This window comes from Triplophysa dalaica, chromosome 24, assembly GCF_015846415.1.
Source record: "Triplophysa dalaica isolate WHDGS20190420 chromosome 24, ASM1584641v1, whole genome shotgun sequence".
Lineage (NCBI taxonomy): Eukaryota > Metazoa > Chordata > Actinopteri > Cypriniformes > Nemacheilidae > Triplophysa > Triplophysa dalaica.
Genome location: NC_079565.1, coordinates 1626317 through 1652541, shown reverse-complemented (window position 1 = coordinate 1652541; position 26225 = coordinate 1626317). Strand labels below are relative to the sequence as shown.

The following is a 26225-nucleotide window of genomic DNA, read 5'->3' as shown; positions in this document are numbered from 1 at the left end:
CAACGTATACGAGCTTGTTAACATGGCGCAATCTATCGCAAGTATGTGGACGAATTCTATAGAACACTACTATATAGGACGATTTAACGATTTTCCCGAAAAAGTGGATCGTGCAGTCATTTTAATCGTTCGCGATCTAATATCGTCATATCGCACACCCCTACGTGGAAGTGTCTTTGTGTTTGGTGTGTGTGATATTGTTGTATATGTTCATAAATTGAATGTGTCTAATGATGGTTGTGTGTGAGTGAGAGAGATAGATGTGTGATGATTGTTGTGTGTATTTTTGTAAGTTAAGTGTATTTGATGACCTGGTTGTGTTTGTAAAGTGTGTGTGTTTGAACTGTACAACACACAACAGACTGTATGATCAGATTGATGTTCTGTGGAGATCGTTGTATCAGATTAAAAAAATCCCAAATCACGAGAACAACACACTGCAGAAACCAGACTAACAAACATTTAACACAAATGACTCTGATGTTGTGATGTTACAGTATCATCAGTAGTGTACGTCTGTCTAGTCAACAGCACCACATCAAATATTTAGCAATAAATCTGTTCCGCTTCTGATGAGATGAATAATTTGTGTGATGTCTTCTCATTACAGGGTCGTGATGTTAACAGATCATTCAAAGGCAGATTATCAATCTGAGGTCGTCAGGGGGTCGTGATTCTGTCTGATCATCAGACTTGTGTATTCTTACTTGTGTATAACTTATGTTTATAACAAACTCACCGTCACGGGAGAATCTCTGTGAGCAGTTATTATGCAGATATACAGTACAAACATGCAGACATCAGGAGTCTCAGAGATGATGGATGATCTTCATTTTAAGTGTTTTGCTCTTTGTACCCTTTAACAGACCCAACACAATCATAATTGAAGTTACTTGAAGTATGAACGTTTGTTCAGAGAGGCAAACCGTTTGAGACATTGTTGAGATCTGTGAAGAAGACACAGTAGACTTAATCTACAGTCTCCATTTGCTTTCCATCTAATCTTGTTGCCGTCTATGAGAATCAATCGAGACATTAAAGAAATCTCGTTTGTGTTTTTTATTCCCGCTGGAACAGCTCACATTGTCTGGAGAGATTTGAATATAAATACACGAGTGTGTAAAAGAGAGAGAGAGATACTAAGTGTGTGTTTGCGTGGGTGGTGTGTGTGTGTGAGAGAGTCTTGACATCATCAGTGTTAAACACACATTTTTATGTAAATAGGTGAAAACATCATCATAGCTCAAGAAAATACTGTTCGTCTGATGGAAAAAGTGTTGCTAGGAAACTCTCATCGCCTGGAACAAATATCTTGACTGTTAGTAAAGCTGTAAAGCTCAAAAATGTCTGTCTGTGTTTGTCTGCCTGTGTGGCAGAAAGATATATAGATTTGTTTTTTTTATTCTGTTTCATAAAAGAAAAGTCAGTGTTTGTTTTAGGACCGATAAATGTGAGTCTGTCAATTTCTAGTTATATAACGTCTTTGATTTACATTCTTTTTCTCAATTCCTCAATACATATGGGGGAAAGAAATATAACGTAAAAATGTAAAAAAAACTATTAATATTACTAACAATATATAATTTGTTATATATCATGTGTGTGCTGATATAGTAGAAAAGAGAAAAAATAAAATTTCCCAATTTTTATTCAGTTTGTCTGAATTGACTGTTTATAGGTACGTGTTTTGGTGAAATGATCATTTTTGTTTTATTCTGTAAATAACAATGTTATTCTGTGTATATAAAATTCAATGTCTTCAAAAATTCTTCTTTTGATATCATCACCATTGATGTCCTGAAAATACTAAAAGCCATAAATACTGCTTTCTACTAAGTGTATTGTTCTAATAATGTTTGAATTTTGCACACTAGGCATGTTAATGTATTGCTGAGTTTGAGTCCGGGGTCTTTTCGGCCCTCCAGGTCTCACCCATATAAAGCAGCTGTCATGTGTCATGTGCCTGTATTGTGTTGTCATCACGATGATGTCACACTGACTTTGTGCTGCGGGCCGGCTGCTTGTGGTCGTGATGAGATAACAGGCTTCTGTTGGTCTTGACATCATTGTCTGTCAGTCTGACCTCTGAAATGTTGTCAGAGAGCATCAGACGTGACATTCAGACGTCTCAGAGCTGATGTTAATCACATCCAGTAGAGATACTGAGAGTGACTCTTTGTGTTCATTCTGCCTCTCTGTACTGAACGTGGCTGATATCACTGTTTAGCTTTCTATCCCCGGGGCTTACATGTATTTTGTTATATTTTGTTTCCAGACAAATATACAAAGATGTGATTTTCTCTAAGCTCGGGCTGAGATGTGCAGTAATGACTCAGTAGTGAAATGACATGTGGTCTTGATGATGTGTTCAGGGAATCTCCTGATGTGTGAAGATCTGCTGTAGGTCATGATCCCAGAGGCCCTTCAGCCCAGAGCCATGAGACACGTCTGCTCTCTTCTGCTCACCGTATCACTCGCTGTATCCTCCAACTGTGAGTACACCTGTCTGTCTGTCTGTCTGTCTGTTGCCTTCTTGTCTATCTGTGTGTCTACCTGTCATGCTGTCTGCCTCTCTGTCTGTCAATCTTTCCTTCTATGTCTGTCTGTCTTTTAGACTCTCTGACTCTGTCTGTCTGTCTGTCTGTCTGTGTTTCTCTGCATTTGTCTATTTCTGTCTGTGTTTCTCTTTTTTGTCTGTCTGTCTGTCTGTCTGTGTTTCTCTGTCTGTCTGACTGTTTCTCTGTCTGTCTGTGTTTCTCTCTCTGTTTGTCTGTCTGTCTGTGTTTCTCTTTCTGTCTGTCTGTGTTTCTATTTCTGTCTGTCTGTCTGTCTGTGTTTCTCTTTCTGTCTGTCTGTCTTTCTGTGTTTCTATTTCTGTCTGTCTGTCTGTCTTTCTGTGATTCTCTCTCTGTCTGTCTTTCTGTGTTTCTCTTTCTGTCTGTCTGTCTGTCTGTCTGTCTGTCTGTCTGTCTTTCTGTGTTTCTCTCTCTGTCTGTCTGTGTTTCTCTTTCTGTCTGTCTGTCTGTCTTTCTGTGTTTCTCTCTCTGTCTGTCTGTGTTTCTCTTTCTGTCTGTCTGTCTGTGCTTCTCTGTATGTATGTGTGTGTTTCTCTTTCTGTCTATCTCTCTGTGTGTGTTTCTCTCCCTGTCATCTGTCTGTCTGTCAATCTTTCTTTCTATGTCTGTCTGTCTTTCAGAATCTCTGACTCTCTCTCTCTGTCTGTCTATCTTATTTTAGCCTGTCTGGCGATCTGTCTGTCTGTCTACATGTCCACCTGTCTCTCTCTCTCTGACGCTGCCGTTTTGTTGTTTCTCTTTCAGTCTGGTTAGTTTGGGGTGAATCTTCAGGAGTCTTTGGTGGTGAGTTCTACTGTCCATAACAAATCTACTCTCATTTATTGAGTTCACGTTAAGGTTAAGAGACTGTAACGTCCTCACACACTTGTGTTTGATGATGTCGTCTGTCAGCATGTGCATCGCTACATTAATACTGCAGACCCCAGACGGCCCTTTAACGGCTGATTTCAGAGTTTTCCAGCATCGTCTTATTGCTGTTTTAGATTTTGTTTTTCCCGTCGAGATCGTTCTAACATTAAACTGATTCAGAGTTCTGTGGCAGCCCGTATATTTATTCATGGGTAAAAAGAGGCCATTGTGGGGGAGCAGAAGATTAAAGGGATAGCAACACATCTCCCCGGCGCTCGCTCATGTCTCGCGTCTATGCAGAGACGGACCACCCCCTACCCGTTTACCATCAAAGCCTTGAGAAACCTACGTGGTCGTTGGCAGACAGATGCGTTTAGTGTTTTCTGGAAGAGCTTTGATGTCTAAACGTTTTGTTGTCGCCACTACATCCAATTTGCTAAACCTCGAGAGCTCGACTGTCTCACTCATAGATCGCTGTTTAGCGTCTTCAGTATTGATGGAGAATGTTTAAGCCAGTCAGTGTTGACTGTAATGCTTAGTAAGCCCTCAACAGTGTGTAATAATGACATGTTTTGTCTCACTCGTGTCTCAGATGAGTGGTCCGGTCATGGACCTGTGTTTGAGGAACAGCCCATCGACACCATTTACCCCGAAGAGTCTCCAGAGGATAAGATCACTCTGCTGTGCAGGGCACGAGCACACCCACCTGCTACATACAGGTGACAGATACAGAGCCCTTACTAGTGCACACTCACTAGTGATTCGTTCTGCGGATCAGATACTTTTGTACTGTTAAGTATGTTTGTTCTATTCGCAGAATGCATAGCAAAAACATAACATTACAGTACTTTTTCTCATTCCCAAAACAATGATGGGATGGTATGGTTTTAATTATAACTTTAATAATTATGATTTTATATTTCACTTAAATTATGATATAATTCAATTATTATTATTCTTCAGAAAAAATATAATAGATTTACATTTACAAGAATTAAATATCATTCATGCAGTAATTCAATCACAATATTGATAAAAAATATATAATATTATATTATTGTTAATGTTAATGTATGTATAAAGTATAATTTTATGATATAACAGTGTATTATGTAAAATAAAGTAATGAAAACAAAAATCTAAAATGAAAAACTAGATGTAATACTTCATAGTACAAAGAGATATACAATACAATACAATATAAATGTATTAAATACATTTTATTTTTAAAATGTTTTATTTAATATTTTGTGATTATTAATCTTTTATGTCTTTTATATTGTAATTAACAATAATATAATATCATATATTTTTATTTATATTATGATTTAATGTATGTATAAAGTATACTTTTTATGATATTATGATATAATGTATTATATAAAATAAAACAATGAAAGCAAAAATATTAAAATTAAATTTAATAATTTATATTTCAAAATTTTACATGGTATTTTTAAAAATGTAATTAATAATAATCATAAATATGTATATTTTTATAAGATTTCTTCCTGATGTTTTTTATTCAATATTTTGTGATTATTAGTCTTTGAATATATTTATATTGTTATTAAATCATAGTATAAATAAAAACATATGATATAATATTATTGTTAATGTATGTTTAAAGTAGTTTTTTATATGATATTATGGTATTTTATGTAATGTTAAATAACTAAATAAAAAACATAAAAAAAAATGAAAAAAAATGAATATATTAATTACTACAAATAGATACAATATAAATGTATTAAATATTATATTAGAAATGTATATAATAATAATCCAAATCAAATTTTGCATTAAATTGTAAAAAAATGTATTATTAGTAGCTAGAATAAAAAGACATGATGTCTAAAAAATGTAATTGTATGGTACATGTCAGTTTTCTGTTCTGTTCTGATGTCATGTGATGCATGTTTACAGATGGAGATTAAACAATTTAGATATTGTTATTCCTGATGGAGATGACAGTCCTTACAGTCTGATGGGTGGAGATTTGGTCATCAGTTATCCGGACAGAAGCAGAGATATTGGGAACTATACCTGTGTGGCAACCAATGAGTTTGGGACGGTGATCAGTCAGACGGCTTCTGTCCAGTTTGGATGTGAGTTCATATACTTCTTCTCTTTTACAACATCTAACAGACATAAAGAAGCATCGTCACGGAAATCTTCTGTGTGTGTTTTAGACCTGGACATGTTCTCCACAGAAGAACGAGAGGCGGTCTTTGTGAAGGAGGGGCAGGGGGCGGTTCTACTCTGTGCTCCGCCCCCACATTTTCCAGGTTACCTAAACACCTGATTTTACACTCATAATGATATATATTTATTTCATACCCTTAATAGATGAAATATGAAATCACGTCTTTTCACTCAACAGAAGATTTGTCCTTCCGCTGGATGCTGAACGAGTTTCCTGATTTCATTCCTCTGGATAAACGTCGCTTTGTGTCTCAGACCACCGGGAATCTCTACATCTCCACAGTCCGAGCCGCAGACAGCGGGAATTACTCCTGCTTCGTCTCCAGTCCGTCCATCGCAAAGAGCGTTTTCAGCAGGTTCATCCCTCTGGTGCCCAACCCCGATCGTGAGTGTGTTACTGTCACAACATCTGGAGTCACTGTTGAGATATACAACAAGCAGCAGAGCGCCATCTGCAGGCCAGTGTGTGTCAACGACTTGATTTTCATGTTATATTTGCTCTGGTGCAGGTTCTCCGAGAAAATATCCTGCAGATATTAAAGTTAAACCTCCAGACACATACGCACTAATGGGTCGGAACGTCACGCTGGAGTGCTTCGCGCTGGGAAAGTAAGTTCAAAAACAAACACACACACGCATGAACACACATATATGTGTTTTTATTGTTGTTTATGTGCTCGTGTTAATATATGTGTGTGTGCGTTCAGCCCCATCCCTCAGATCCGGTGGAAGAAGGCGGACGGTGAACTGCCCCACCACCGTCATGCCATCAGTATGGCCGGGAGTTTCCTCCATCTGTTCAACCTCCAGTATGAGGACGAGGGCTTGTACGAGTGTGAAGCTAACAACCCAAAAGGGAGCGACATACACAAAACACATCTGTTCGTGGAGGGTGAGAATCACGAGTACGTCTTACACACGTTTAAGCTAGTTAGTAATACTAGTTAACTTGCGTTTGTGTGTTTGTCAGGAGCTCCTGAGTGGGTGGAGAAGATCAGCAGCTCAGAGAGAGACATTGGAGGTGATTACATCATGTCTTGTGTGGTGAACGGGAAACCCAAACCTCACGTGCACTTCCTGAAAAACGGACAGAAGGTACAAGTCCAGGGCACGAGTCCATCCTGTAATGGTTTCTGATGCTGTTCTCCTCATACTTCATAAATTATTCTGTCTCTCTTTACTCCAAACTCTGGGGTCGGTCGATAAGTGCGAAATAAATGAGTTTGTGCTGTCGGCCTGTTGGCTGTGATCCGTCTGGAGAGAGTTCTCATTCCGGTTACATAACAGTCCCAGCACGAGCCCGTTCTGATCTAAAGACCTGAAAGAGTCTTTGCAGAATACAACATAGCAGGAGGGAATGCAAATAATCTCAAGATAAAAAATCATCTTGCTGCTTGAGCAGAAATACTTGAGGATTATTGAAAAGACTCATTTAACAGATTTGTTTAGATTTACTTCATTAGAATATATATTTAGCATTTTCTGTCATTTTATTTGCTTAGCAAAATGTTTTATATGTCTTTCAACATTTCATTTATACTTTATCAACATTAATAGATTTTGACATTTTAGTAACTTTTAGTAATTTCATGTATTTTATTGTATTTGTTTAGAATTTTATTCTGATGTTTTTTTATTTAACATTTTTTGATCATTCATGTTTGTATATACTTGTTATTTTATTATTAAATAATACATCGTGTTTGTTTAGAAAATTCTTTTTATTCATATTTTATTTTTATTTAGTTTTTTAATAATACATTTTTGTTAAGAATATGCTTATATCTGAAATCTTTATTATTATCCTATATATTTCATGAACTTTTTAATTTTATATTGAATAATATATTTTATGTGTGTAGACAATGCATATATCTGAAATCTGTCTAATTATCCATTATATTTCATGTTATCTTTTATTTTTATATTAAATAATACATTTTATTCGTGTAGAAGATGGATAATAAGAAAGATTTTAAATATAAGCATTATATTTTATGTCATTTTTTATTTATATTAAATAATATACATTATTTGTGTAGAAGACACTGAAGAATATTACATATCTTTTTGTTATCAATAAAATGTAATGATGTATTCATCTAGCAATTTTTTTAATTAATTTATTGATGTATTTGAATGTTTTTATTATTCATAACAGTTGAAAAATTTCTAAACTTAATTATTAAATAATATTTAATACATTTTTAATTTTCCTGATGCTTTTATTTATACTTTTGTTATTATTAATAATAATACTTTTTCAATCCTTTCTCATAGCTTTTGTTGCTGATATGCCATTAAAGACTAAATATAAAAATATAAAATCATATCTGTTTTTCTGTGTTTTCATCAGTTGGTGAAGAACCACGAGTTACACTTCAAAGATCTGACTTTTGCTGATTCTGGGATGTACCAGTGTATTGCTGAAAACCGGCACGGGACGATCTACGCCAACGCTGAACTAAAAGTCTTCGGTAAGCTTGGATCTCATCTCTTGTTTACCCTAAAAATACTGTAAAACCTTAACCAAACTGTGCCCGCTTTAAAACCTTGTGCTCTTTTCTCAGCCGGCGCTCCCTCGTTCGAGCGAAACCCAGTAAAGCCGAAAATTCTTGCAGCCAAAAACGGACGTGTGGTGATCGACTGCAAACCGAGAGCGGCACCGCGACCGGCCATCTCCTGGAGCAAAGGAACCGAACTCCTCTATAACTCCAGCAGGTCAGAGGTCACGTCAGGTGCTCGTGTCTCCGTCACATTTCTGTGTTCACATCCTGTTCAACAATCAAATCTTTTACAATTGCAGGATTTTCATTTGGCAGGACGGAAGTTTAGAGATTGTCAACATCACTACGTCAGACAAGGGCGGATACACGTGTTTCGCTGAGAACGACAGAGGCCGAGGCAACAGCACGGGATCTCTGTCCGTCACAGGTACAAACTGATCTCAGAGCAGATGAAATGTGAATTCAGATTGGTGTGTATGAATGCATCTCTCGCTGTCTTACAGACGCCACTAAAATCACTTTGGCTCCGTCTAACGCTGACGTCAGCGTGGGGGAGAGTGCCAGGATGGAGTGCGGCGCGTCACATGACCCGACCCTCGACCTCGCCTTCATCTGGTCTGTCAGCGGTCACGTGATCGACTTTGACCAGGAGAGAGAGCATTACCAACACAAAATGGTGACATACTCAGTATTTACACAGGTTTTACTCCTCCAGTATTATTTTTAAGTAACAAAGACGATTAAAGTCACATGATTCATGTTCACTCAGGACGGTCATGCAGGGACGTCGAGCTCTGAGCTGTTGATCAGCAACACACAGCTGAGACACGCGGGACGTTACACCTGCACGGCTCAGACGCCCGTAGACGACATCACGGCCACCGCAGAGCTGGTGGTCCGAGGTGAGACAGAGACCTGAGCTGACCTCAGTGTTTATTTGTATTTCATGTGTGATGTCATGTGTGATGCTCTCTCATCTCTGTTAGGTCCTCCGGGTCCTCCCGGTGGTGTGCGCGTGGACGAGGTGACAAACAGCAGCGTGAGGTTGACCTGGAGTCATGGGACGGATAATCTGAGTCCCATCTCCAAATACATCATCCAGCACAGAGACATCAAAGCAGGACACGACTGGAGAGAAGCCTCCACCTGTGAGTACATCATATCACTATAGTGTCTTTGTGAAGACCTGTCAAAATAAAAGTCTTGGAGAAATGTTGACAAACCCACATAAAAACACAGTATTGTATGTTATATTATTTATTAATATAACATTATATAATATTATTATATTTAGTAAATTGTAGTAAATATGCTAGTAACATTCATGTAAAAAAATGAAGAGACCGTTCCACATTTTCATTTAATCATGTCTAGAAGCATTGTGGTCATTCCAGTCCAGAACAAAATCAAACCTCAGGAGTGACACACAGTCATCCAACAGCAATTAGAAAAGACTGACAACATGACAAGACACCTGAAAACTGATAACAATAAATGTAAAATATATCTTTTCCTAAAAACACATAGAAATATGACTGTTGTATTACTTAAAAGTGAACTTGAACTTGTTTTCATTGCAGTATTTGAGGACTGAGAAAAATCATCTTAACCTGTTTCTTTATTTTTTGAAAATAATTGCAAATAGAAACTAAATAGAAATGTTGTTAGTAGTTCACAAAATGAAAAATAAATGATCATTTTACATAAGCACAAACCTACAAATACTAAATTCACAAAATCTGAAAATTATTTTGAGATTATCTATTTTTCAGTGGCTGTATTGTAAACCTTAAAACACTAATTTAGAAACATTTAAACGTAAAAAATTGAAATAAAAAAACCCCAGATATCATAGAACCATATATACGTACATCTTCAAAGGAACATAAATTTATACCTTAGGTGGATTATATTATCCAGAATAAATGTAAAATGAGTGGGTCTGTTATAAGAATATCGTTCTTCGAGGCGATTCACATTCCGACAACTTTGTTATTTTAAATGTAGACACGCCACAGGCACATTTTTATAGGTGCGTCGGCGCCGCATTGAAATGGAAATAGTTCAACTTTTCAGACTATCATTTGACTAGAGAAAGCGACACGTTTTCCGTGCGGTTTTAAACTCGAAATGTGAATCGGCCCTTAAAGGTTGAAATGAGAAACGTCAATAAAATGAGAATTGACTGATCAGTTTGTGTTCGTTCTGTGATGTTCAGCTCCAGTGAATGTGGAGGGTAATGCAGAAAAGGCCGCAGTGATCAATCTGACACCCTGGACGGATTATGAGTTCAGAGTCATTGCCATCAACACACTGGGCACAGGACCACCCAGCGACCCCTCGCCAAAAACCACCACAATGGAAGCCAGTCAGTCTGATATTCTCAACTTCTACATAGTTGATCATTACTGATAATCATATATTCATCATCATATATTCATATATATTCATATATTTAGTGATATAATGTCAAAGCATTATTGTTTTACGTCTCTCTCTCTGTAGGACCTGTGGTTGCACCATCAGATATCGGAGGTGGAGGAGGAACCAGTAGAGAACTCACCATCACATGGACGGTACTGGTTTCTCTCTGTGCTAAGATACAAACATTTTCTAGAAATTGTTGAGACGTCATTGAAAATAAAGCCTTCTTAAATTCAATAAAGTCGTGTTATTTTGTAAATGTTTTTAATGTGTCTATTTGCAGCCCGTCCAATCACAGTATCACTACGGCAGTAACTTCGGTTACATCATCGCCTTCAAACCTCATGAAAAGCGTGATTGGCTGAAGGTTACCGTCTCGGATCCTCACGCTCACAAATATGTCCACAAAGACACGGACATCCCACCGTCCACGAAGTTTGAGGTGAAGATGAAAGCATTTAACAGTCAGGGTGAGGGACCGTTCAGCCTCAGCTCCTTCATCTACTCGGCTCAGGACGGTCAGTGGGTTTTCACACTATACACAAGGTCTTCTTTAAAATCATGTCATATATCATCAGTTCTTCTCTTAAGATCTCATATCTGACATCTGATAGAGTAAAGATTTAAAGTGTCAAGGTTTGATGTTATATTAAAACTGTATAATATCATTTTGTAATGTAATGTTTTGCAGCATTGTGATTGATTTTATATTATTTCAATTTTATTTCTGAAGCGTGCATGTTTTCCATTGCAGGAAATATTTTAGCACAAAATCTTTAACATATTTTGTATTTATATTTTTAACTTTTCAGTAAATATACTATTAATTAATCGCATCCAGAATAACATTTTGTGTTTACATAATAAATAAATACGAAAAATGTAAAGACATTTATTATTTATAAACACAAACATGTATATAATTAGGAAATATTTGTGTATATTTTTTATTTATATGTTATTTAAATTATGTGTTAACTTTATTTGTTGTTATATTTTATATTTTTCTTATATATTTACATGTATGTGATTGTATTATTAACCACAGACATATATTGTGTAAGCCCAAACTTTTATTCTGGATGCGATAAATTGTGACTAATTGTAACAATTATATAACTTAATATAATAATAATTATATGAAAAATTAAGACAAAAGAAGCAAAATATTTTTTTAAGTAAATAGAGATAATAAATAGACATTGAATAAGCAATTATATATTTTTCAAAACATGATGATGAAATTATATTTTTATATAATTATAAATATTATAAATATTTTTTATCATTAACTCATTTACCGTAATACATTTATAACTTAATAAATAATGAATAATAAAAATGATATATATATATTTTTTAAAAGATGATAAGAACTAATATCTTGTTATTCACAAATGTTTAAATTTCTCTTATAAATGTATTTTTTTATTCTTAAAAAAGATATGAGCTGTCTGATTCAGTTTCATTTCTGTGTTCAGCACCCTCAGAAGCACCCACTATCGTGGAGGCGAGGCCGCTGTCGGCCACCGAAGCCATCGTGTGCTGGATGCCTGTGAACTCACAGACAGTAGAAGGATATCAGGTTAATATTAAACCCCCTTTAAAACCGCCGGAGATGGTGTGAAACATGTCTGTTTTCTGCTGTTCAAACATCTCAACATCTGTCAGGTGCGGTTCTGGAGACAGACGGTGGAGAACGAGGCGTCTGCTCAGCGCGTGCTGGTTCCCAGTCAAGAGAACCACACGAGACTGGACCACATGAAACCCAACTCTCGTTACTACATCGAGGTGCGAGCGTACAACGGCGCCGGTTACGGACCCGTCAGCGTCCGTCACGAGGTGCACACGAAGAAAGCGCGTGAGTCTGAGTCACACCGAACTGCATGACAATCATTCAAACATCTAAATGATGAAGAAATAACACGTTGAAGCAAACTTGATTCATGTATGTGTTGTTCCTCAGCTCCCAGTCGGCCGCCCAAAATCGTCGGGACGAAGATGCATTCCAACGGAAAGAAATTCAACATCGCCTGGGAGCAGGTGGAGCCGATGGCCAACGAGTCCACCATCGAGGGTTATAAGGTCGGTTATCGATACAAATTTACTTTCAGCATCTGCGTTGTAACATTCATGTCATACGTGTTGACCTCTGACCTCTCAGGTGCTGTACAGAGCCGAAGGTCAGACCAACGGCAGTCTGTACACCACAGGAAAACACTCCATCGATCTGCCCATAATGAAGGGTCTGTACCTGGTGGAGGTGCGCGCTCACAGCGCCGGAGGAGACGGAGCCGTCGCACAACTGCGTGTGTCAGGTAAACAGCTCTCTGTCTGTCTGTCTGTCTGTCTGACTGTCTTGGGTTTGAGTTTGAAAGCGTGATTGTTTTGTGACGTGTGTGCAGGTGGAGGATTGCTCGTGGCTCAGTCTCTCAGCATCATCTCTCTGATGCTCACGGCGCTCTTCAGTTCTCTCCTCTCAATGTAGATTCATCCTGATTCAGTCTTCAGAACTCTCACAGGATGAATCACAGATGGCGTACGAACCCACTGATCTTCTCCAGCCGGGATACAAATGAACATCCGGGACGGATTTAACGTCTGAACTCTTGGATATGCCTTATAACATCTCACAGTCTGATTGTGTTGAAGCATGAGCTCGGAGGAGGACGTGACGCAGGAAGTGCTCGTGTGAACGTGTTTTCCTGACGGACGGGAAGCGTCTGATGTTTGTATTTGTGTAGTTTGAATATCAGTTGCTTTTTCTTCGTTCCTGTCTTCGGTAACTGAAGCGCATCTGTCCGTGAATACAGTCAAAGCAAAACGATTCAGATTCATCTCTTCACAAATTCTACACCATAGAAAAGAGAACGGACCGAGCGGCACGATCATCATGCTAGAGTATTATTATATATGCAATAATTTATAAGCTATTCATCTCTTTATTCAATGTTTATATTAGCATATCTAATAGAGGGACTTAATAAAGAGAGAGAGAGAATGTCTGAGTGAGTGAGTGAGTGAGTTAGACGGAGAGAGAGATTGTGTGTTTGTGTAAGAGAGTGAGAAAAAAAAGTGTGTGTGTGAGTGTGAGAGAGAGACAGCGGAAGGGAGTGAGTGGGAAGATGGAGTGAGTGAGCAAGTGAAAGCGTGTGAAAGAGAGACAAATTGGAATGAGTGAATGAGTGAGCGAGCGAGAGAGTGAGGGAGCGAAACAAAGAGATGGATTATGAGTGAGTGAGCGAGCGAGCGAGCAAAAGAGAAAGATGGATTGTGAGTGAATGAGTGAGTGAGCGAGCGAGAAAGAGATAGATGGACTGTGAGTGAGCAAGCGAAAGAGAGATGGATGTTGAGTGAGTGAGCGAGCGAGCGAAAGAGAGAGACAGGGATGAATTTCCTGTGTGTGAGTGAGAGAGAGAGAGAGAGAGAGTGAGTGAGTGAGTGAGTGAGAGAGAGAGAGAGAGAGAGAGAGAGAAAGAGAGAGAGAGAGAGAGAGAGAGAGTCAGTGCATGACATCAGTTATTCAATGAAGATTATCAGTGCACTCTTGTTGTATTTGTTTGACAGAGATGATATAAAGAGTGTTTGTTTGTGAGCTTTAATCTGGAGTATTTTGACCTTCTGCATAAGAAAAACAAATGATAAACATGTTTGAGTTTCAGAGTTGTGATTCTGGATCAGTTTAACTGGTTTGTTCACAATAGTGTTCAAAGGATGAATCAGGATCACACAGATAACTGAGCACAAATCTGACTGCTGTTGTTTTGACTGTATCTTTAAAATCTCATTGGCAGTTGATTTGTGACGAATGTTAATATTTTAACTTCATTATATTATCTCAGTTCATAACAGTCACTGATAGGAGTCGCTGTCAAATGTCTGTTTTTATGGCCAATAACATTTCATTCTGTCTGTATTTACACAATAATCGTCTCTGAATCTGTCTAATTCATCATCATTCATGAATTCATTTGTGTGTTTTGTACCAGACCATTTGCTTTATGAGTTGTTTATGTTCTCTATAAACTCAAGATTCTTTTTGCATTTTTGAATAACGACTTTTTAGAAACTTTATGTGCAGTGATCTTTCTTTTTTTTTTTTTTTTGCTTTTGACATGTAAGAATTTAATGATGCTGGAATATTTTGTCTTATGGGACAAACTTAAATTTGACGTTCCATCAGTAACAGAATGAGTTTTTTACTTCAGTATTTGAGTTGTAAGATGAAACTCTTCATTGTGTGTCGACTTGTGTCGTTTCTTCAACATGTAAACCACCACAAAGTGCTTTTGCTCCTGATGTTCATCTGCGCGAGTGACTGAGAGAGAGAGAGAGAGAGAGAGTTTTAATGCATGGATGCCTTGAGCTTAAGCGGCTACAGTTATTCAGATGTCAGGTGCATGATGGGTAGTGAGCGGTCTGATCTTCATTCTCATTGGTCGTGTGTTGCTGGTTAGTTCTGTGGATCTAAACTGAACAGATCGGTCTGTAGATAAAGACTAACTGTCTGTCAGTGAGGATCTGCTTCATTCAACAGTCTTCAATTAAAGTTTATAGAGACCAAACCAACACATCTCCTGTGTCTCATTCTCATCAGTATAGACTGAAGATTAGCTAAAAGTGTTGTGCGATATATAAAAAGCTGTTTTAATAACATCTTTAATTACTATAAATGTGCATTTATATGTGTCTTTTTTATGAAACACAAATAGTTCAAACAAGATGAGCATTATTCTGGCTAACAGAGTTTGTATATCATAGCTGTTAAATATGAGTATCTATTGCTCACAGACCTCATGAGTGTCTGTCACTGTCCTCACTGTTAATGATGTAATAGTATAAGAATTATCCAGAATTGAACAAAATGCATTTAATCTGGAAGACATCATTGGGGTGGTTCATACTTTAAGGAGCGATTGAGTGTGTGAACATGTTTTTACATTGTTATAATTTAATATGACTCTATAGGGAACTTTGGTCCCCACAATTACATTTCAATGATACCAGTTCTGTTGGTTTGTACAGTAGCTCTATTTCTAAAGTGCCTGACTGAGATAAATTGTGACAAAGAGCTTGTAGCACATGGTTTCTGTCAGACCTGCAGATGTCAGTGTTGATCTTTCCCCTCAAAAACCAGAGTAATGGAAAGAGACGCTCCCTTTGGTAAGATGACTACATTTCATTTTCTTTTGACCAAATGATAGCAAAATTCACTTGACCTTATTTGTAAATTGTCTGTGCACTCATTAATATTACCATTTTATCTGGGTAATGATATCTGTGAGAACAATCCCATCAGCATTGCTTTGAACTGTGTGTTTATATTACCGTGAATATTAATAACGTTTATGTATTTTCGCTTTTGGTATCTGATAGAGCCTTTGGACCTAGAATTGCATTAAAGCCCAGACTAACAGGTTCACATACAGTTTCTTTACACAGTCCATAAGGATAATTCAGCCTTTAAAGTATCCTTGATTTGAACAGTAAAATCATTTAGAAGGTTTAGATAAGATATTCAATAAGGATGTTTTTAAATACATATATACATGTCACATTGTCACATCTGCCAAATCTGTTCTGTGACATAAAATCAAAATGAGGCACCAATGCTATAACAATGAAGTGTAGTCACAAATAACCACTCCACCAATACCAGAAAAGGTCCAGAAAGGTAATTATAAGTGTTTTCATTAAGACAAAATAAAAGCACTGCTTTAAAACTACAGTGGTGGTTTGTCTTGTCTTGCAAGGGATTTTTGTAACAGTTAAAGGTCATCCAAAAAACGAATTCTCCACAACAGTGCTTTTATTGTCCCTCTATTAATTTGAGATGTGAAAGTGTTACCATTTTGTCAGTATAAGTGGATAAGTCCAGTAGTTTAACACTTTTAACACAACACATGTTAGCCAAAAAACACATTGGTTGAATTGACAAAAATGTTGAAATCATATAGAGGTCCCCCGCTAAAATGCTCATTATTTTCTCATTAAGGTGTTTTACGTTACAATCTCCCCTGAAATATATACCTGATCAACCTCATATTTGTTTAGTATTATCATTTTAAGCCTTTGCAAATGTTTAATTGTGTAAAACTGTTTGTCATCCTAGACAGCAAGCATATTTGGGCCACATGTAAAAATCATCTGTCATATCTGGCCTAGATATGGCATGGCTGAACATTTATGGGCCAAATATGGTCAAACAAATGGCTTGAATATTCGATTCGGTTCACATCTTATTTTTGTGGTAGATAACAACAAACAAATGAGAACCACATATGTTTAAGAAATGGCAAACATAAACTTGTGGCTGACATTTGGATTGTTCTTGGAAAAACGCATAACATTTCCAGCCGAAATCAAGTGCGTCCTGCAGTCTACACAGTCACAGCATACACTGATGTCCACACAGCACTTTTCTCTTCTTTAATCATAACTTTACATGTTTAGGTATATGATGTTTTGACTCTTTAAAGTTATTTCATTGAAATATTAGCATTTTGTGTCGGTATTAGTGGCATGTGATGAAGGATTTTGCAAATTGTTTCAATGAAAAAGTTATCAAATTCGCAAAAAAAGTTGGGTTCCCTCATCGATAATGGTTTAATAATGAAACAATGCTCATTAGAAAATTTTATCTAAAATCGACTCTTCACTCGCCAGACAGATCAAATAGGCTCAAACTGACTAATACGGTGCAGGTTTAGTCTTTTAATTGTTGTTTAAATTCGTATGTGAAGGCCTTACCAACAAAATCAGTGTTTAAATTAAGTATGCAGTAATTTAAAAGATGCATAATGTTATTTTTTAATACCAATGAAAATACAAGATAAAAAAATGATATGTGTCATGAGTGAGAAATATTTTTTATTTATACATTGTTTATATATAGAAAAACGAATATACAATACTGCTTCTCTTTTTTTGACAAAATATGTCACAGTGAATATGTGGCACAAATTATTACCCCAATTGAATAATTAAAAAAAAATGAATTTAACAGATTAAATTTGTTAAACCCCATTTAGTAAATTGTGTGTTTTGTTTTTGAGTTATGCTGTACATTTATAAGCATACTTTAACAAATGTCTGTATTTAAGAAACACGCAGAATTTTCTGAATTCATTCAATTTATTTATTTTATACATTTGATCCTTCTCTTCTTTAGTCATTCATTCACTCATTCACTCACTCACTACCTCCCTCCATCCCTACCTCCCTTAGTCACATACGCTCTAAAGCTTAGTGTAGCCTATCCCTCGTTCAGTACATTTCTCCAAACATTACAAAATGTAATTTGTGTAAAGTCTTTTGATGTTAAGTGCAATTTTCAATGAAGAGTTTATTTTAAAACAATCCGCTATTTAAACTGCCGTGGACGCACTTTCGCGCATGCGCGGAAGAAATCGTGTTTCCGGGACGGATCGGGTAGCGACAGGCATGTATTTTGACATGTTCACGTGACTCGCTGAACACGTATTTTCACATGACGCAGCACGCCCGACATTAAGCGCTAAATACATGTTTTGCCGAACTTCACATTACTGCTTCACCTGAAGAGGAGTCACGGATCGCCACTGATAGATGCCTTTATCTTTAGTCTTTTATACAAACTTTTGTAAAGATGCTTTTGTAAGGTTGCGCCCTTTAACGCCTTTTGTTTATTATCAATAATAAAAGTGAAAGTAAAGCTGCAAGAAGCACTTAGTTCCGCATGTGTGAGCCGTTGAGTTTTTCTATCAGTCAGAAAAGAATTAGTTGAAAATAACCAGAATGGCCTTTGAAGTCCGTGTCTGGCTTACTGAAACAACATTTAAAACACTATCAGTTGAAACATCTGAAGAATTTAAGAGAACCACAATAAAGGACCTGAAGAAAAAAGCATTACATCATATCCCTGGAGTAATCGGTAGGTTGGAGGTTTCTTTCATAATAACCACATTTCATAACTCTGATTATGAAAATAACTATATTAAATATTTTACTTCGAATATTTTAAATTGAAGAAAATGTACATGATTTATTTTTCAGATGTTAACAGAGTTAGGATGGTTCTTGGAATATATGATCTCGAAGACGATAAAACCCTTGAATTTTACAAGATAAATCAATCGTCTCGTGTTCAAATCGTTTTGAGAATGCCTGGTGGTGGAGGTATGACCCTTTTACTTAATTATGATGCTTTTCCTGAATGTCATTGATCAACTATCTGTAAAATGACTTACTGAAACCTTTGCTGTTTCGTACACTGTGCACCTCACCAAAAATAGATTTAAACTTGTGTCTTTCAATTCTGAGAAAAAAATCAAACAGTAGGATATAAACCAATATCTGTAGGCTATTTATTTTGGCTGACTATGTGCCATTCTGTCTCCATTCTGAATATGGATAGTTTGTGGGGGTTTTTTCCTTTAAAGCTGAAGACAAAAACAAATGCTATGGATGAAAAACTCACTAATAATTATTTACTGTATTTGTTGAAACAACTTAAGTTATAATCCTTGTGACTGATACACGTTTAAATTTAACTCCGCAGGCCCACCAGAGGATTCAGATGACAGATTTCCTAGGAGTGAGTCTATGGACAGATTACATTTGAAAATGTAGCTCTCTTAGATTAATTTTGGGACAAGTTAAACGGACTGTCTGTTCACTGTCTGCCTTGATGGTTTGGTTTGAACTGACCTGACTTATGAGTGAGAGACTCCCAGAGGAGATGTGTTAGAAATTGAAAGACAAAAATTCATTCTAGGGAGGAAAATACAACATGCAGCTGTTATTTGTCCGCGTGTCACAATAAACACAAACACTGATGATCTGTGAGGAGAGGAAGGGAAAAAGAGATCTGTGATCTTTCCTCTGAGAAGAAAACAAGATGGAAAACAAGATGGTGCCGTTGTGTGTGGCCAGCCGTCTGTCGCTCCTTCTATTATGGTTTCTGTTCAGTCCTTTTTGCCTTTCAGTGATTGAGAAGTGGTGGACAACCTTCTTCTACGATCGTCAAACACTGATTGATATTGGGACTCCAGCTACGAATATCGGATATGATATTAGTAATGGTTCTCACTCGCACTACTCATCGTTTCGGATGAATATCCCTGAGCACCTGTGTCGGCGGCTCATGGCCACTATCCACAAGAAACGCAGCAGAAAGCGTTGTAAACGTGGTGCTACTGCTATCAGACTGAAAACTGGAATGAATGCCTTTGTCAGCAGTTCTGCTCGGTGTGCGGGAGATGTAGCTTTCACTGCCGTCAGATTCGGCCGGTAGTGCCTGCCTCCCTCGATGTGCCTTCGGTGTGTTTGCTTCGACGAATTCGCCGGGCTGGAGTTCATCCTCCGTTTCTCCACTCGCTAAACAGGGAATCTCCAACAGAGAGTGCTCCACTGCCGCCTAGTATGTTATTACTCAAAGTCCGGTCTTTGGTAAATAAGACTTTCATTCTACATGACTTGTCTGTCTCGCGGAAACTGGATTTTCTTTTCATGATGGAAACATGGGCTAAAGAGGGGGACTTGAGTTCCTCATAATTGCTCATTTTTTAACACTTCGCAATCTTCTGGTCGTGGTGGAGGTCTGGCCGTTGTTTTTAAAAACTCTTTTTTCACTGTTAGACATTTCAAAGGGTTTTTAATTGATTGAGATTAACAGTACCATAACTGTACTATAACTGTATTTCACTTTTACAGTAATTAAACACTACTATAACTATGTAATACAGTCCAGGTACTGTAAAAACCTAGATTAACAGTACAGTACTGTAATCCTATTCAGTGGTTTATGTTTTTAGTAAATATAAATTCGATTTTATAATATTTATATAAAATCTACTTTTATCCAACACGTGTACTGACAATAACTCCCAATACAATATTGAAAAAGTGTTCTTTATTTAAATTAATTTAAACATTACAACTGGTTAAAACAACAAAAATACATTTAAAACAATTCATGTTATTTGCAGCAATGAATGAACCCTTCTGTCATTTAAACAATTGTATCAAATGTAAAGTAAACAAATATTGTGCCAATTGTACTTGGAATGCACACAGAACTGATTTAAAATGGAATTCACCATTAAATTACAATATGCAATGGATATAAAATAAATAATTTTATAGAATTTTATCTGGAATGCAAAAAGAACAGATTTAAAATGGAATACACAATTAACTTTATCAAACAGCACTTAACAGCATCAAATGTGAAGAAAATTATTTTAAATAACTTAATATAATAAATGAATGAATAAAATAATTGAGAAATCCTGTAGAACAGCATAAAACCCATAGTACAGGATATATTACATTCCTAACAAAATCCTGTAGGTTTCCTTTGGACTCCTGGTCCTGTGAGAGTCCTACAGGAAAATTTTCATGAAAATCCTTTTGTATTCCTGTAGTGCATCAAAATAAATTAATTGCACCACAAAAAAACTGTCAGTACATGACTATCACAATAACATTCTCCAATATAACAACATTCTCCAATATTACTTACACGTATACATTTTTTACTATTTCAATCAACACAAACATCACTGTAACCTATGTGATGGTGAGATTTATTTCAAGTCGGTGAGGCTCCATTAGTTGTACTTAGAAATCCCCAATAAACTGGAAACTATCTGTCTACTGTACATATCCTACTGAGTATTGAGCGGTGTCTCACCTAATCAAAGTTCTTTCACTCAAATTCTGTGAGGTGGTGAAGGAAGGATGAGTTTATTGCTCTTGTTTTTTCTTGACAATTTTGCCATTCTTTGGACTCACTCCAGTCTTGCGGTGCACTTTGTTCCGTCCTCTGGATTTATCCTCTCTAAAAATCTTACATTAACATGGAAATAATTGAAAATTGAAATAAAAGTAATAAGCATCCATACATTTCATATCTTTACTCACCCTCTTGTCGCTTCAGACCTGCATGACTTTCTTTCTTCTACAGAACATAAAAGAAGATATTTTGAAGAATGTAGGTAACTGAACAGCAGCAGCACAACATTCTTCAAAATATCTTCTTTTGTGAAACAAAGTCATACAGGTTTGCACTGTCAAGAGGGTTAGTAAATGAAGACAGAACTTTCATTTTTGGTTAAACAATCACTTACACTCTGTTTGGCTGAAATACACAGCTAAGATGCTATGGGGATGTGCAAACTATAGGAAAATAATTATTATGTAAAGAGCTTCTCCTTTAAAAGTAACATGTGAAGCAGGAATAAACAACAGAGGTCCTGGAGTGCTGATGTCCTTCAGATTTTAGCTCCAACCCTTATCAAACTAGGGTACGACCTAAAATCTGCTGAACAGTGGCATTCCAGGACCAACTTTGCCTTTCCCTGATTCAGAGAAACAAAGAGAGGCACTTAACGTTGAATTAGTTCCAATGTAGCACAAGCTGGCTCCTGATATTCTATGTTGAAAACAGAAGGTTACTAAGAAGATCGAGAAGGCGTCTGCAAAACCCAGTTGATCCTCCAAGTCATACGCCACTTTCCATCAAGGCTCACTATCCTCTTTTTTGCAGAGAGAAATGTGTTCCCTGAAAACAATGTACATATTACATACATTTAAGTATAATCCAAATGGAAAACACAAACCTTTCTCAAAGTCACAGGGAAGTGTTCACTAATCAAGCAAAATCAGTCTAGGAGTGACTGGCAGACGAATGTCTTTCTCAATGAATTGCTTTGTTGCAGTTGGCTTTAAAACACAGTGTTTACAAAATGTTTAAAATACTGCTTAAAATGTTAATTTGTTTAGCTAATCAAATAAGAATATAAGCCTACTTACATCTGCCAAAATGAAGATGGACTCTTTTTCAAGGTACTTAACTATTTTCGTTATTTCATCATCGTATTTCATAAAGATCTGCTTCAGTCAAAAGTCTTCAATAGAGACCAAACTGTTTTTTCCACATTCTCACCTCAGTGTGCTGAAGATCAGTCAAGAAGAGGTTTGTTGATAGGTTGTTAAGATAAGATCTATAGCGGAGCTTGTCACAAGTGTCAAATGATTTGTGTTGTGGACTTTGAGATTGACTGTAACTGCACGGATCCAATTTATCACGGCCACGAATCATACAGATGTCTTCTAGACTTTTATTTTGCTCTCTCTTTCCTCTGTCAATCCGAAGATGTCACGGTCTAAGAAAGACACCGTGAAAACTACAAAATAAAGACATATACAACTTAAACACACCTCTTTTACAACAGAATCCCATAACAAATAGTCAAATTTGCCTCATTGTTACAATACAGAACACGTTACATTACACACATGAAAGCACATAAACTCAAACATAAAAATTATAACATGCAACAAATATAAACAAATACCGTGTGCGCCTTTTGGACCATATGCAGAGATTATACATTTTGAAGGAGCCGCACGTGTTACGACCTCTTCGCATCCATTACTCTCTGACCCACAGTTCTTCTCTCCCTCTCTTAGTTATGTGACGCATTACGCATTATTAAAGGAACATTACATACAGAAAAGCTTTTCCTTTTTAAACACAATATAAACAATTTATAATCAACAATTCTCTCTAAACATTGTATTTTAACCATGTTTCAAAAAACCTCAAAGAACTTTACAAATCATATCAATAACCATTACAATATGTCTTCGGACATTTACATTGACCTTCTTTACACCTTTTTTACTGATATTACTTATAACTGTAATGACATCTCTTACGGAACAAATAATTATCCAGAAATTACCAAATGACCGCATGAAAACAAATAAGTGCCATCTTATTTGGCAGACATCATTAGTTGATGTAGTCATGCTTTAGAGTCGAGGACCAAATGTTCCCACAAGGATGTTAAAAATCTGAACCACCTTAATTGTCCGATGTAGGCTACATTAATTATTAAACATTTATTATTAAAGTAAACATTTATTTGAAAATATAAAATTGTCAAAAGGTTTCTGTTAAAGTTCATTCAGACTGAATAGGGTCTAGAATATATATATGTGTACAATATCAAATTTATGGTCCATATGGAAAGTCCACAAAAACGTGTGTCTCTACTACTGTAAGTATTAAGAAAAGAATTTGAGAACACAATAATTCTAGAGTTAAAGAAAATATGCTCTTCAGTTGTAGGAACACCTATAGGTCGGCTAAAGGTTTATATACTCAGTGAATGATACTTGTAGTAATAGAATACATGTATACATGCAAGTACTAAAACTACCCACTAGGTGTCAGGAGTGTTATAATTAATGACCAGTTAAGTGTGTGTTGCTCTTCCGCCTCCTGTCCTGAAATAGAATTAATATCAGTTTGTAACAAAACCCAATTTATTGAATCCAAGAATCATCACAATATTCAGTTTTTGTATGTAGACCTTATTAAGATTTAAGGTTATTGATGAAATCAATAATGTCAAAATGCTTTGTTCAAGATTCACCTCATTTAGTTTTAAACTCTTCATTTGGACATGATGATAAATATGATTGATGGATTTCCCAGGAGTGAGTCTGAGTTACGTTTGAAAATGTAGCTCTTTCGATTCACTTGGACTTGAGAACAATGAGCTCACTACAATTACTGTACGTAATTCAAACCTTCCATGTCGATTGTTATTGCTGTGTACAGTGTATTATAATCATTAATAAATTGAATCGCAAAATTTAAACACGTACAAGTGCAACATGATCAGTTTTGTTACATCATCTACAGACTCACCTCCTCTTTCAGTGAAACCACGTGATTTTGCATAAATCTTTCCAAAACGAAACTATCCACTTAATACCACAAAGTTTATCATACCTGGCAAAATCAAGACACAATGTAAAAAATGCCCATGAAATTAACAGTAAACATTCTCTTGTTTTCACACAAAAAACCTGTTATCAGAAAGCGTCCTTAAAAAAAATACGGAAAAACACTGTAAAATTCATCATGAGAATTATGAAATGTTTGCTGTGTTCTCTGAGGTTCTAACATTAACTGTTAACAAATATATATTTCAGTTTTAAATATATTACTAGATGTAGAAAATAACAGGTTCTAAGATTATTAAATGCTGTAAAAGTAGGCTACTATTTACTGTCAATTCAAGTTAGCCAATGTTAACAAATGGAAGCTTATTGTAAATTGTTACTGAAATTACTAATTGTTATTATCTATCAATAATCATGGAATGTTACATTCTGGTTTAGTTAATGGGTTAATTACATTATATATATGCCTATAAGGATTTTTGACGTGCTGATTTTAAAATTCGAAAAAAAAAAAATTATAAAATATTAAGAATGTGTAGCCTAGATATAAATGCATTAGTAAATCGTTTACCGCTAAAATGTATAAAAAAATACCATTTACTTAAGCATACTGTAAAAAAGTTGAATATCTCGTTTCTGTTGCTAAAATATAAACAACTGACACAATCATTACTATTTAGGGGTTATCCCTCATTAATTTATACATCAGTGACCTAGAAACTGTAGTGCAAATAAATGATGACTGAAGGATTTTCTCTTTTAGTATTACAGATGAGGAGTACTTATGGCATAAGTTAAATTTTCAATTTATTTATTGCAAACAAAGTTGTTTTCAGACACAGACATTATTATTATTTATTCAAGTAAGCAGTGTACTAACTACTAAGATCTTTGAAGTGATATAATACTGTGAATTAACTGTATTATTACGAACCTAAAAGTTCTAAAGTCTTAAGTATCGCAATAACTTGTGATTTTCATACAGTTTTTCTTTGTGCTTTATACATCCTTGTTATGTGAAATTGTTTTCAGTAAACATTTCAGGGTCGTTTTTGGTATTGATGTGAAGTAAATTTTTTATATATTAATGAAATATTGCCCTCATAGTCATGTGAGGCAATCACAGTATTGCTGCTGATATAGAGCTGATTAGACTACGAGAGCAATGTTGCATTAATATACAACCGCTCGATGGCACAAGTGTGTAGATCATCAGCCGATCATGGAGTTATTCTGTACCCTCACTTTGTACTACCCATTAATCCACTACTCATTTATCCAGGGCACCTGTCACATATAATACCCCTAGTTTATCTAGTTATTCTACTGAGATTGCTGAGCTAAAGGAAATGTTACAGTAACAACAAGAACAGTTAAATCAATTGGGTGAACGTTTTTCAAGGTTGCAGAATTCCCCTAAGCGACCTCTGGTGACCCGCAATCAGGTCGTGTGTAGAAGCTGCCAACAGCCAGGCCACTTTGCTAGTAATTGTGACAATGAACGTGTTGAATCTGGGCCTCAGTCTCATTTCATTACAGTCCTTATGAAGGGAGTTACATATACATTCAGGCATTTGACAGAAGCCTTTATCCAAAGCGACTTACATTGCTTTATCCTATACATTTTACATAGGTATTTGCAATCCCCTGGGATCGAATCCACAACCTTGCGTTGTTAATGCAATGCTCTTACCACTGAGCTACAGGGTGCCATGTCTCTTAGATACTGGATCTATGGTGTCGACTGTGTCTGAACATTTTTTCTTTAAACATTTCAGTGAACAACTTCATTCCTGTAATTGGTTACAACTTAAAGCTGCCAATGGGCTTGATATTCCCTATCTGGGGTATGCTGAAGTGGATGTAGAGGTGTTTGGGAAAGTTATACCAAAGAATGGGATTCTGGTTGTGAGACACCCCT

The 26225-nt window shown here is 36.2% G+C and overlaps 1 protein-coding gene and 2 long non-coding RNA genes across 4 annotated transcripts in view; 2 read left to right on the top strand and 1 right to left on the bottom strand.

The window, feature by feature from the left end:
- The window catches only part of cntn1a (contactin 1a), a 31480-nt gene extending 17269 nt beyond the window's left edge, over positions 1-14211 (top strand). Inside the window, exons 2-24 of the mRNA XM_056740382.1 lie at positions 2373-2492; positions 3321-3359; positions 4018-4144; positions 5352-5533; positions 5618-5713; positions 5809-6015; positions 6140-6239; positions 6338-6522; positions 6601-6725; positions 7987-8107; positions 8201-8351; positions 8437-8564; positions 8641-8813; positions 8907-9039; positions 9124-9285; positions 10356-10505; positions 10643-10713; positions 10845-11079; positions 12043-12146; positions 12233-12422; positions 12528-12646; positions 12726-12879; positions 12967-14211. Coding sequence (XP_056596360.1) covers positions 2408-2492; positions 3321-3359; positions 4018-4144; positions 5352-5533; positions 5618-5713; positions 5809-6015; positions 6140-6239; positions 6338-6522; positions 6601-6725; positions 7987-8107; positions 8201-8351; positions 8437-8564; positions 8641-8813; positions 8907-9039; positions 9124-9285; positions 10356-10505; positions 10643-10713; positions 10845-11079; positions 12043-12146; positions 12233-12422; positions 12528-12646; positions 12726-12879; positions 12967-13049 — 3120 coding nt within the window. The 5' untranslated portion in view covers positions 2373-2407 and the 3' untranslated portion in view covers positions 13050-14211. The remainder of the gene's footprint in view (positions 1-2372; positions 2493-3320; positions 3360-4017; positions 4145-5351; positions 5534-5617; positions 5714-5808; positions 6016-6139; positions 6240-6337; positions 6523-6600; positions 6726-7986; positions 8108-8200; positions 8352-8436; positions 8565-8640; positions 8814-8906; positions 9040-9123; positions 9286-10355; positions 10506-10642; positions 10714-10844; positions 11080-12042; positions 12147-12232; positions 12423-12527; positions 12647-12725; positions 12880-12966) is intronic.
- A 3838-nt stretch (positions 14212-18049) lies between these two features.
- LOC130414271 (uncharacterized) lies at positions 18050-20406 on the top strand. The gene is made up of 3 exons (XR_008905587.1): positions 18050-18473; positions 18596-18718; positions 19101-20406. It is a non-coding gene; the product is annotated as an uncharacterized LOC130414271 (long non-coding RNA).
- Positions 20407-20438: 32 nt separating this feature from the next.
- Positions 20439-23016, bottom strand: LOC130414270 (uncharacterized). Of its 2 annotated transcripts, none has more exons than XR_008905586.1 (4): positions 22903-23016; positions 22358-22731; positions 21237-22106; positions 20439-20961 (listed from the first exon to the last, which is right to left on the bottom strand). It is a non-coding gene; the product is annotated as an uncharacterized LOC130414270 (long non-coding RNA). The 2 variants fall into 2 exon arrangements; XR_008905585.1 differs by having other exon boundaries at positions 22491-22731.
- Positions 23017-26225: the final 3209 nt, after the last annotated feature.